This window comes from Centrocercus urophasianus, unplaced genomic scaffold, assembly GCF_019232065.1.
Source record: "Centrocercus urophasianus isolate 14NV4802_14NV808 unplaced genomic scaffold, USGS_Curo_1.0 seq_3, whole genome shotgun sequence".
In the NCBI taxonomy this organism is placed as follows: domain Eukaryota; kingdom Metazoa; phylum Chordata; class Aves; order Galliformes; family Phasianidae; genus Centrocercus; species Centrocercus urophasianus.
Window position 1 is genome coordinate 1867018 of NW_024884866.1, and position 12879 is coordinate 1879896.

Here is a 12879-nt window from a genome sequence, read left to right on the forward strand (position 1 = left end):
TGAAAGACCAATTTTACACTAGTTGTTTACTATGAAATAGGCTTCCTGAAGCAATTACGTATATTGATTCTTTCCTCACAGTGGAAGTAAATTTTCTAATTTGGATTTTTCTAAATCCATCAAATTGCCAAGTTTATTGGTACATTAAAGTCTGAATATCAAGTTCTCATGCAAAATTGCTTTTAAATATAGTAACAGCAGAAATATACATACTATATATAACAGACTTTTTCTATTAATCTTTACATCAGGATTTTGCAGACATTTCTAAAAGTCTATAAGTAAAATTCTCAAGCCATTGATTTAGGTATGTTTCTATATGAGCTCGTACATGTTTTACAAAACAACAGCCTATAAAGTTGCATGTCCAAGTGCAAAACAGAGAAATATTCCACTTGTTCAAAAGAAAATCCGTTTTGTTTTGCTTCCTAGCATGTTGTAATCAATTCTGTACTAGAACGCTGTTTTCTATTTCAAAAGCTCTTTGTATAGCCATTAGTATTACTTAGTGCTTTTCTTCTAAGACTTGGAAATTATAATTCCTGTTCTACATGTGCTTGCATTTTTTTCTTCAGCCCATTTGAATGTTGCATGCAGTGCCTCCTTGCAGTAGCTCCAGGCAGCCCAGCCACAGATGGTTTTGATGCCACATTACAGTCCCTTTCACCATGGGACAGCACATTTGTTTAAAGCAATGATAATCCTATCAAGGGATTCAGCTCACAGAGCCCTTGCAACCATGTGAAATTCCTGCTTTTTTTTTTTTTTTTTTTTTTTAATTTTGTTTGTGTGTGCATGAAATGATGTGTTATTTTTTCTTTTGTAATAATAGACTAGATGCATAATTGTGATAACTGTCTGTTAATGGAAGAAAAATTTTGTTTTGATTCAACTTTGATTTTTTTTTTTTCCTGAACATATAGTATAACTCCTGATATTTTACATTTGATAGAAAATTTACTTGTAGGCATTGAACTAACTCAGGTAATATTTACTTTGATTCAAATTTTGTAGTCGTCTGCACTTCAAATTTTGTACTGTATTAAGATATACATGGCTTCCCAACTTCTTAACATTGTCAGTGTGTCTGTTACTTTCCACTGAAGATTGTGTCATGTGATATTCATATATTTAGTTTTATAAGTTTCTCTGAGGATGGTATGCTACCAAAAGCAATATTCTGTCTCTGGTTTATAGCATGTTGCGTTGTATTTCTTTGTGATGGTACAGGCATAAAAAGGAGATATGAAATCTGAAGGATTAAATTTTAGGAAGTGTGAGATCACAGATTTCCCCCTTCTCTGTGTGTCTGTGGGTGGACTTTTTGTTTTCTGCCTCTGCCTAATGCTGTTTTAATAATTATTTGTTAATGTGACAAAGTATGTTTGACAGAATTTATAGCATGGCATTGTTTTTCATTTATATACAGGAATTGATTCCTGAATTCTATTACCTCCCAGAGATATTTGTCAACAGCAACAATTACAATCTAGGAGTGATGGATGATGGAACAGTTGTGTCTGACGTTGAACTTCCACCGTGGGCCAAAACCCCAGAAGAATTTGTTCGCATAAACAGACTGGTAAGATGACTCTTCTATTTTCTGTCAAGTAGCATTTGTCTTGCAAGCTGTTTGAAGTAATCTGGATCTTTGTAACACACAAATACTTACAATTTACATAGAAGGTTATGAATGGAATAATTTCAAGGAATGGTGGATTTAAAAGTTTTGAGAAGAAAAAAAAGCGTGTAGTATTGCTTGTTCTTCAGAACTAACCAAAAAAATTTTGTGTGGTCTAAATGAGCAGGAGATCTTGTTATTTTTTATGTCAGTTCTTGTAGTTCTAAAAAGAAAATAATTGCTCTACCTAAATCTTGAAAAAGCTTTTTAATCATGGGCGGTTTTCACTCCAGTTACCTAAGTGTAATTTTAGATATTTTAATTTAGTATCCATTTAACTCTGAAGACAAGTGAATGCTTTAGGAGAGAAGGCTGCATATTAAGTACGTTGTCACCTTTTCCCTTTCTTCCATAAAAATTATATTTTACAAATAAAAGTAAATTCTCCTTCACTCACTTCATTCCCTGAACTTGTTCCACTGTGTTCTTCTCTGTTCTGGAAAATCCTGGTGTTAGCATTTCCTGTCTTCGCTGTGCTCTCTGAGCAGGATAATGACTTACAGAATATATGTTACATTAGTATTGTTCGCGTCTCAGCACATTCTCAGAGCTATTAAATGAAGTTCTTTCCTAAATGGGAGGACTCTGCATCAGTGGCACTCTAAAAATGAATTAGTTTTTTTAGTGAACATAGGGCTGGAGTTCTCATGTCGTAATCAGCTACTGGGAAAGAGAGAATTAATGGTTGAAGATTGTTAGAAACTTTTCACAGGAAGCAGACCTTGACTTCATAATGCCCTGACATTCTCAAGCTAGAAAATGAGCACTGAAAATGGAGTGCTGAAAACATTGGAGCTGCTATTCATAAAAATGCAGAGTAGTCAGATCTGTACAAACCTGTGATTTATAAGTTAGCAAAGTCTTCTAAATGCACTTTTACTGGTGACATGATACCATGGTCTTCAGAGATATTGTTTGATCTATATTTATGTAGGCTCTTGAGCTTGATGACCTTAACATTTGTGGCAGTTGCAGGGTACACCATAATAACAAATTGTGTTAGGTGAATCTAGTGTTTGGCTTTGTGTAGAAGTATATGCAAGCTGTATTTAAGGGAGGTATAAAATATACTAACATAAAGCAGGACTACTTGGCAAACTGTATTCAAACACAACTTACTGTTGTGCTGATAGGTAATCGGTTAGGGGGGTAGCCTGACACCCTTTTGAGTTTGGCATGTGTTGGTGATTCAGAGTATTCTGAGAAATGAGAAGTTATGTATTCAGGCAGACTTGTCAAAGGCAGCCTTTGGCCTTGATCTCTCACCACTCTGTTGTTTCAGCTTTTGCATAAAATATATTTCTCATTCAATTAATTACAGATCTGGCTTTCAACACAACGAATGCAAGTTGTTCTCTATCTCCTGCTTCTTTCGAAGATTTTAGCTCTTAATTTTCTTTTCGTAATTGTTAGCCATGGTGCCAGGTTTTTCTCATTTACAGAGGGTACTTTTGTATACTTTCTGACCTGCCTTTCCCTCAATCCTCTGTGACTTTCCAAAGCATTTGCTACTAGTGTCTGCCTTTCTTGTACCTCTCTCGTATCTCTCACTTGTGCTATATTGGCAAGGTGAAGTGCCTCGTTGCTGGAGCCAGGTATGTTTGATTATTACGGTTAAACTCAGGGCACAAAACGTAAAAGCCCTTTTAAGTCTTCTCTAAAAAAGTAATAAACTCAATCCATATTCTGAATGTAATTTTTTTCTTTTTTATGCAGTCTACATTAAGGGAGTCTTTATTTTGTTAAATCCTGAAAGAAGCAGTTCAGAAAACATTGTAAGGGAAGTGCTTGATATGTATCCGCTATTTCATTTAAAGAGAAAGCAATCTGAGTCTGAGAACAGCAGTATGTTAACCATTGTATGTTTGAACGATGAAGGTTACAAGTACTTCAAATTACTATTTGCTAATTTTGCTCAGCATTACTTACAAAATTGGAAGATCCTATATAATATCTAAATGTAATTAATGTTTCCTTCTCAAATTTTTTTTCAAGTAGTTATTCATCAATGAATGTGACTTCTGAAAGTATTGTAGTCAGAAAGACTGTTAGTAATCTGCTTGATGTCATGACTTCTGCTATGAAAAAAGTACCACTTGTCAAATGGCACATTCAAAGAACATAAAAGTAGCTATAAATTGAAGTTTTCAGAATCAACTTTTTTTTCAGGGAAATGGCATTTTTAAGCTCTACATAATTGGGCAAAATACAGCTTTTTTAAAAAAATATGTTAATTTTGAAAGTGTGGAATAATTTACCGAGTGACAGTGTATTAACATGTATCAAACAACAACCTTTTTTGTGACACTGTATATCCTTGATACTGTTACTATAATTCAGATACCAACTTTTTGCCTGTCTGGTAGTATTAAATGTAAGCCTCAGTGCCACAATTAACTGCTTTTATGTGACAAACTCACCCTTACTCTGGTGGTGGCAGCCCTCTCAGTGGTGTTATGGGCAACGCCCTTTACGATCTGCTGTTTTGGCAGTGGAGTAAATCTGAGAAAAATCACATAGAAATATTAAATTGCTTCTTCTTTTTAATATTTAATGATATGATGCTGTCATCATCAAATTTTGTTTTTAAGTAGAGTGGGAGTGTTTATGAGAAATGCTTGAAGTGTACTTTCTCAAATACTATCAAGGACATGTGCTATACTGCAGCTTCAGCCGATTCATCCAGTTGATATTTCCTTACAGTTTCCTGGTTCAGACGAAGCTAGTGATCATTGTTTTGTAAGCACTCATTTTGTAAGCAATGACACACGGATATTTTTTCCCTTTGCATTTCAGTTTACCTTTTTAAGTCCACAGATCTTATGCAATGGTTGGAGCTCATGAAATGCATACTACTTTGATCTGTGACCTTTTTGTGGTGCTAATCGGGTTCCTGATATCGTTATACCTTGCTCATTAATCATATTTCCTGCAGCCCGTCAGACAGCCAGACAGCCCAAGCCCTGTTTGCAGCCTTGTGTTGGCAGGTTTCTGCTTTTCCAGATTATTACAGTGTGATACTTTGGCTTCTCATAACCAGACCCACATCAAGCTGTGTGCTACAATTAAAGTCAGATGGTCCTCAGGTTGAACAGGGATATACTGTTGCAGCTGTCTGTCTTTCTGGAGCAGACCAGCACAGGGAACAGATGACATGTAGGACAGTGCATAATAACAGCTTGTATGGTACTGGGTCAGTAGCAGGGGTCCGGAACATTAGTTGACAGGCTGATAGCTGATGTAAAACTGATTCTTAATCTAATATTAATTCTGTAAAGTGTATATTTTGGTTGAAAAAGGTTGTTGTGTATTTTCTGTGTTTGCTTTGGGAGAAAAGGCAGAATGGTGTATAATTAAAAGTGGTGTTTGATTGATGGAATGTCATGATGAGTTAAATGATAGCATCGGGATGCCATTCTTAGCAAAAAAAAAAAATGTAATATGCATATACTGCTTGTACATATATTTGGTATTTTATATATATGATGGCACAGTATTTTACAATGCTGCTAATCAATGGCTATGAGAGGGATATTTTTCTCTGAGACTACAGTTTGATGGAAAAGTAATGTTTTTTTTTCTTAAATCAGTCAGAAAGCTTAATATATATATTTCTAATGCTCCAGATTATATTTAATGTCACAGAACAACCACTAAGATAACTGAAATTATTTTTCAATTTTCATAGATCTGATTTACAATGACTTTATTAATCTTTAATTGTATCATTATGCATATATTAGTAATAGGATTTACAGTGTTATCTTAATAAAAGCTTTAAAATAAATCAAATTAAATGATAATCCTTCTCCCTGCCTCCTACAAAACAAAACAGAAATATCCCAGATATATTGTACTATTGCATCTTTACTTTGTTGTTTCCAAGTGAATTATGATGTCTTCATGACATCAGTTATGAGCACAGGGGAGGATGCTAGCTTGGTGTGGTATCTTAACAAATAATAATGCAATAATTCTGAGAAACTTACAGGAAAGAGAAAGGTACACAGAGCAGAAAGAGTTAAAGAGGTACTTGTTCAGGTGTTGCCTGGATATAGAAATATTTTATAAGAACTGTACCAGTAGCTGATACATTGTTATATCGGCCATTGATACGTCAGCCTTCCATATTTTCTGAAGTCCTTTCTTAGCTTCAAAGTCTTAGAAGCTCCTCTTCAGAACATTTTTTTGATTTAGAAATTGAAATTCACCTGTTGCGGATGGTGATTTCTTCATTAAGCCTTGGTGGTAGAAATTTATTATGAATAACAGAGTGGGAATTTACAAAAACCAAGGAAAAGTCGTTTACTTCCAGAGAGTTAGGAATTGATAAAATTCCAGATCAGGCAGTTAGGTTTGTTCTGAACATGCAGGTGGTCTCTTCTGTCCTGTGTTTGAAGGGTGGCTGTTTGAATATATAAGAATTAATTTCAAATTATTGATCAACGGATAACTAAATTTTGCTCAGCTTTGATGAGCTTCAGCTTTTTGAGAGTTAGATTGCTTCAATGATAATAGTGTTGAGGCTTGTCAAGACAGCTTCACACAATATATCTCAATTTAAGTATTTTTAGTACTTTATTGCAGAGTTAGTCCTTCCATGATTAGTGGTTTATCCATTTTACTCAGTACTGGAGAAAATGCAACGCAAATCAGAAATGTGATGAAATTATTATGTCATTTCGAAAGTTTTGAAATCCAATTGTTACATAATTGAAAATGTAATGAGTGGAAGCTAGGATGCTTTCTGAAACAAATTAAATACTTAAATACATAAAGGTACTATAAACAGAATTTGTCATAGTGCAGTAAGAAAAATGGAGAGGAGGGATAGGCCAGCCGCTCACCCAAACACAAATCCTCACGGAGCAAAAAGAATCACTATTAAGAATCCCCAGTTGGTAAGAAAGATCTACAGTCAGAGTTAGAGAGTCATCGTTGATCAATATGGCACATTATTTCTATAGTGTAGACTATTCTACTTTATGCTAGAAAACAGGTGAGCACCAGCAATGTGCAGAACTGCAGTTTTGGTGTTCTCACTCTCTCTTATTCATGGGAAGTGAAATAATGAAAAAATGAAGTTGATTTCAAAAATGTCATGCTACTTTCAGTCTATTAAATGTACCACTGTTAGTCAGATATATGTAATGAACCAGCAGCTGAGATGGTGCCTGCAACTTGAAATGTGCAGGACTTCAGTGATTCCTTATTTGCAATTTAGAATTTATGCAACACAATATCCTCTGAAAGGATATTTATGAACTCTACGTGCGATTTAATTTGTTTAAATAATCAATTTCATAAATTTATAATAGAAAAAGTAGATTGGAAAGTAATCTATAACTTCAATCTTCCAGGCAAATATTTGTGTTTTTATGTCACATGCAGACATTTTGTGTGTGTGTGTGCATAATACACTTTAATTAAATGTATGTTTAACTGCAGCTGTTGACAATGCATCTTAAAACACTGTGCTGCATTTACTTCATCTTGCATCCAGGCTGTCTCTGTGGGAAAAATTTTTTGCAAGACCTTCTATCAGGTAGAATAAAGATTTACATTCATAGAAGCCTCAGAAAATGTGTTTTGTAATTCAGAAAGTTCTTGGAGCTACTGTTCTTTCTTGAAATCGTGGTGTGAGATGTCTAGACTGCTGGCATATAGGAATCAGTGTGTTTACAAATTTGATGTTATTTGACGCAGTTTTTTTCTCATGTATGAAAAGAAGGCAGTCCTGTAGTCCTGGAAAGTACTGTGAATGTACTTCATTGGCAGAAAGACTCTTAAACACATAAAGAAACAAATGGAGTGTAAATTTAAGTGTCATCCTTTCTTCAAACAATGCTTCTACAAATGGAGAGTGCAGTTCTACTCTATGACCAGTGTTCCCTTTAAGTTAGCCCACACCAACACTGCCCTACATCCATTTGTTTTGTACTTGCTCTTAGTATTGTATTTGCTTAATTACAGTAGTGTACCACTTACACACATTTATTACCGATCCAGCTGTACAGTTACATGTGTAAAATAATTATAACATGTATTTGTCACTAAAGTATGTTCTGCACTTCCTAAAAGTACGTCTGTTCCCCTTTCATACATAAATAGTTGGTTGCAGGCCAGAATCAAGAAATATTGGATAATTCTGAGCAGTTTTTATTTAATTATGACATGTACAGATGTGATTATTATCATAGAAAGGAAGGGGAAGTAGATCCTGACTACGTATTTTCAAATACCTTATTCAGTTCTCATCTAAGTCTAGAGTAACAGTAATAATGTCAGCAGAACAGCAAGTATGTAAAATCAGTGCAAGTTAAAAACTAATCTGCAGAGCATTCTAAATGAGAGAATAGAGGAATCATTCAGTATAAGGTCATTTTGAAAAGCAGAGAAATATTTTTTTTAAAAAATATGATATGCAAACTATTAAAAAATATTCTGAAAATCTGAGAATGATTGATATGTACTAATTGTCTCTTTGTGCAATCATTATATTGACTCTGTGTGTAAAAGAATCAACTTTTGAGGACATACAGTCCTCATCTGGAGTACCGTGTCCAGTTCTGGGCTCCCCAGTACAAAAAAGACAGGGACCTCTTGGAAAGAGTCTAGTGGAGGGCCACAAAGATAGTGAAGGGCCTGGAGCATCTCCCCTATGAAGAAAGGCTGAGTGAACTGACTCTATTTAGCCTTTAGAAAAGACGAGTGAGAATGGATCTAATCCAGGTTTATAAATACCTGAGGTGCGGGGGCCATAGTGGTGAGGCCTGCAGTCTCTCTGTCTTTGCTGTTATGGGGGGAAAATAATAATTAAAGAAATAAGTGTCTTCCTCAGCCAGTCTTCATCATTCAATGTATGAAGTAATTCTAGCATAATACTCTCATGTTGAAATACGAAACAAAAGAAAATGCTTTAAAAATTCTTAAAATTACTTGATAATCATTATGACACTACATAATGATCTGTAACGCATCTGTGTGGGAGAAGTCTGAGACTTAAGAAGAGAAAAATTAAGTAGAATATCGAATGTTTTAACTGAGGAGATGGTAGTAAAAAGAGCTAGAAAGCACATAGAAGAGACAAAAGAAAAAAACATCAAGTAAAACTGTGGACATTCGGTAAGAAATTTTATTATAGCCAAGATAAATTTTAAAACATGGAGGAGACTGGTTTGTCGTTGTGAAAGATTACAGAAAGCCAAAGGACAATATTTCGAGCATATGCAGTTATTAAAAATATGAAAGAAAACTAAAGTGAGTAAATATACTTGTTACATTTTCAATTATGTAACAATTGGATTTCAAAACTTTCGAAATGACATAGTAATTTCATCACATTTCTGATTTGCGTTGCATTTTCTCCAACTGAGTAAAATGGATAAACCACTAATCATGGAAGGACTAACTCTGCAATAAAGTACTAAAAATACTTAAATTGAGATATATTGTGTGAAGCTGTCTTGACAAGCCTCAACACTATTATCATTGAAGCAATCTAACTCTCAAAAATGAAAAAAAGAAAAAAGTTGATTGGATGTAGTCTAGACAATTAAATTTGTTTTCAGCTTTCTGTTGTTTGATGTTGTAGAACTGGTGTTTAAAAGTGAGCCCATGAAGGACATTAAAGCTATTACTGTGTGAAATGAAGTGGCAGACAATTGTGTTGGTGCCATTGCCCCCATTTAACAGGTGTTCACTAAATCTGTCTGTCTTCTGTTTGTCTACTTTCCTAATGCTTTGGCTGGGCACTTCCTGTAAATGGTGCTGTGAAGCTTGCTGTTGAAAACACGTTAGAAATTTTTAAAAACATGGACAGTTTGCATCATGAGCAAAATATAGCAGTGAGAGGAAAAAGGTTTGAAAGTGATGGAAGTTCCTTCCTTGGTTTACGAGTTAAAAGTATTGATTGGAAGTTGCTATCAATAGAAATTCTGAAACTAGTTCCTTCTGCAAGGTGAAATAATAGCGGTCAGGATTTCCACACAGCAGAATGTACTGGTGAGAGGCTTTGTAGAATATGTTGTTGCATTTTTTTCAATGTTATCTGAAGTTTATTTGTAGACCATATGGGAAAATACGCTGGCAAATTTAAATTAGATGGACACTTCTTCTAAATAAAGTGTATATAAGAAGTCAGAATGTGGAGAAATTTCTGTTCCAGTACTGGAGAAGAAAGGGGGATTCTGTTAAAGTTAACTATGTGATGCTGTGGCGAAATAAGCTGAATTTGTGGCCCTCAGCTGATAGTGGGGAGGAGTCAAGAAAACATGGCCATCTGTGCCCTATATGGAAGGATGCAGAAAAAAGTCATCTGAGGCTTTGCTTTTAGTGCTTTTGTCTGACATGACTGCACTCTTTGCAAGCCTGGAATGAGGAAGAGTAATGGTGCTAAAAGCACCTGGAGAACGCTTACGACAAGGATATGAAGGCAGGAATAACTTGTATGGAGAAAGAGTTTATTCTTCCCATAATAGAGGAAAATAAGAAGGGGTGTAACGAAAGCATACAAAATAATGAATAAGACTGAGGAAAGGCATGAGGAAATAACATAATTTATGCATAAGGATGTAAAGATTTTTCATAAAATGAAAAAGTAAAAGTTGCTACAACGTAATACTTTCTGAAGAGCGTGCAATTACACTAGGAAGAGTAAGAATAGCATCAGGAACCAGAAAGAGACTACAGGTGTTTACATAAATGAAAGACTATCTAGCTTTTTAGACTACAAAACATGTAAGACAGGATCTTATGCTCAGTGGTTAAGACACTTTACACGAATGTGTGAGGTTTTCATGAAAGAAACAACGTCTCTCCTTGCTCCCGTAAATAGAAATACCTTTTTCTTAACTGTATCAAATAATGCTGAAGTTCTGTACAACAGATCTGCCTCTGCAGAAAGACATAGTTCCCAAACTGTCAGGGTTTACAGGACACGTGCCTAAGTGAAGTCCCCTTTGTCTTTGTCCTGTCCTTCAGCACGTTTCTCCACCTGTGGCCTTCATTCAGGAAGTAATGTTTGTGAGACTACTTTACACGGAAATGAAGTAAAGAAGACTTTTTTTCCCCCGAACTTTCGTTATTACTTCAGTGATCTGATTTACAGTATTGCTGTACGGGCAGTTGTTTTAGCAGAAATATAACAGCAAGGCTAGCTGCGGTGTCATGCAAGTAGAAGCATTTGGAAATGGAAGCTTCTTTAACTATCTTCTCTGCAAAGGTTGATATCTCAAGAAACTGCAGCCAGCAGCATGGGCTTACACCCGGGTGATTGCTAGTCAGCCACGTTTCTGGTACTTGTTTAACTACGGCAGCACTGTGCTCTGCAGGGGGTATCCCACTGCTGTTGGAGGAAGTGTAGTGTCAGGCTCGTGATGATTATGCACTTGTGCAAAAGCAGTGGGTGGAAACGGATGGAAAAGGTTGCTGCACTCCAGCCCATCTGCTCAACATCAGCCTCCTGCTAGATGTTCCTCACATCTGCCAGTTGTTACCCTTTAATTGGAGGTTCAGGTATAACCTTTTTGGTTTAAGGAGAGGCCAGTCTGTAGCCCATCAGTCAAGTTGGAGAATGTATTCAGCAAAACAAATGCAGGCTTTTGACAAACAAGTTCATGCTTACCTGAGTAATGAATGTACTGGCCAGACAGTAAGTTCCTTTGGTCAAGTGGTTGCTCCTGCCTTAAATAAGTAAGGACTCGAAATGTCTTTTTTTCAGTGTTTTTTGTTGTTTTAATGTTTTTCTTTTCTTTCTTTCTTTCTTTTTTTTTTTTCTTTTTTTTAAAAAAAGTAATTTAAGACCTAAATCTCTTAGGCTGTAATTTCAACTCTCAGTTCGTATTAGTTAACGGGCTGCATATGCTAGCTGCTTTGTACTGTTTTAAGTACTTGCTACTCTGTTGAACTGCATCAGAAAAGTTTGCTAGTTATATAGTAATCTACAGAACCAATTGCAGTAAAAGGCCGGTTTTAATTTCCTTATTTCATTATTGCATAGCTACAAACACTATTTGCTCTGCATTTCAATCCAATACAGTGCTTTTGAAGCGCGGAAGTTTCCCTCTGTACTGGAAACACTGTAGTGGAAACACTTTTTTGAGTAAAATTACTCACGTCTGTGCTTACCTGATCCTTTCCGTGTTAGTTGAAGTATTTGGAAAATATTTTAGCTGTCTAGCGTGGTTCATTTGGACTTAAATGTGTTAGAGAAAACCCTCATTTGCTGGTGTCTGGAGCAGATCTGAGGAACAGCACCTTCTGGCAGAGGGGTTTTTTAATGGCCAACAGAGGACAGGTGTATCTTCCATTAGTGCAGCTGCTTTGTAGGAGGATATTGTGCAGCGTCCCCACAGAAGGATAAAATTGAGGTAATTCTAAGAAGGCTCTCGAACCACGCTATCCTGGCTTATTTCTTTTAAGTAGTAGTTTTTTTTCCTCCATCTTAAATAAGTTTGAAAATGAATTTCCAACATAATAATAATATGAAACCTATCTTTCCCCCAGGATTTTTTCTTTCCACTCTGAAGCTTATTTCCTCTTTGGATTTTATTTAGGTAGAACGGCGTTGTTAATAAAGAGCAACAGCTTGTAAAGTGAGATTAAAGAAATTTGCAATAGTAGCAATGTAATCGACATTCAAATAGGTGATAAGTGAACAAAATTCTGTACAGATGATTTACAAAGGAGATAACGCTTGTGAGATTTTTTTGTTTATTCCTGTCCAAATTGGCAGGATTTATTCTGCTTCTCTAGTTCATTGTTTAAGAAGAAATGCTGGGTCTGATCCAAGTTAGTTGTTTTCAGTGGGAGTTGAAATGGCCTTGTCAAAACATGATAGGTTCAGCAGCACGCAAGAAGTTTAGAGAGAGTCGATTACAAATATTAGGAAATCCAAGTACTTCAGTTTCCCAATGTGAACAATGAAAGTAATAATGGAGCTTTCATTTATAACATCATTAATTTTAAGTAATTTAGAATACAGCATTCTATATTGCTTTAAAAAAAAAAACAAAAAAACAAAAAAACAAAACAAAAAAAAAAAAAACAAGAACAAACCCCAGACCTCATGCAATGATGTTGGGGATGTTCCAGACAGTATACCTAAAATAAAATGGGGAGAAGTGTCCTGTTTCTAAAGATCTGTGAAAAAGTGTACATCAGAAGAGTCCACAGGGGCAGTAAAGCCCCTAATTGCT

The 12879-nt window shown here is 35.5% G+C and overlaps 1 protein-coding gene across 4 annotated transcripts in view; it reads left to right on the forward strand.

Moving 5' to 3' along the window:
* The window catches only part of LRBA (LPS responsive beige-like anchor protein), a 367611-nt gene that overhangs the window by 272580 nt on the left and 82152 nt on the right, over window positions 1-12879 (forward strand). For all 4 annotated transcript variants that reach the window (XM_042828460.1, XM_042828457.1, XM_042828458.1 and 1 more), the window contains exon 46: window positions 1430-1582. In XM_042828460.1, coding sequence (XP_042684394.1) covers window positions 1430-1582 — 153 coding nt within the window. The remainder of the gene's footprint in view (window positions 1-1429; window positions 1583-12879) is intronic.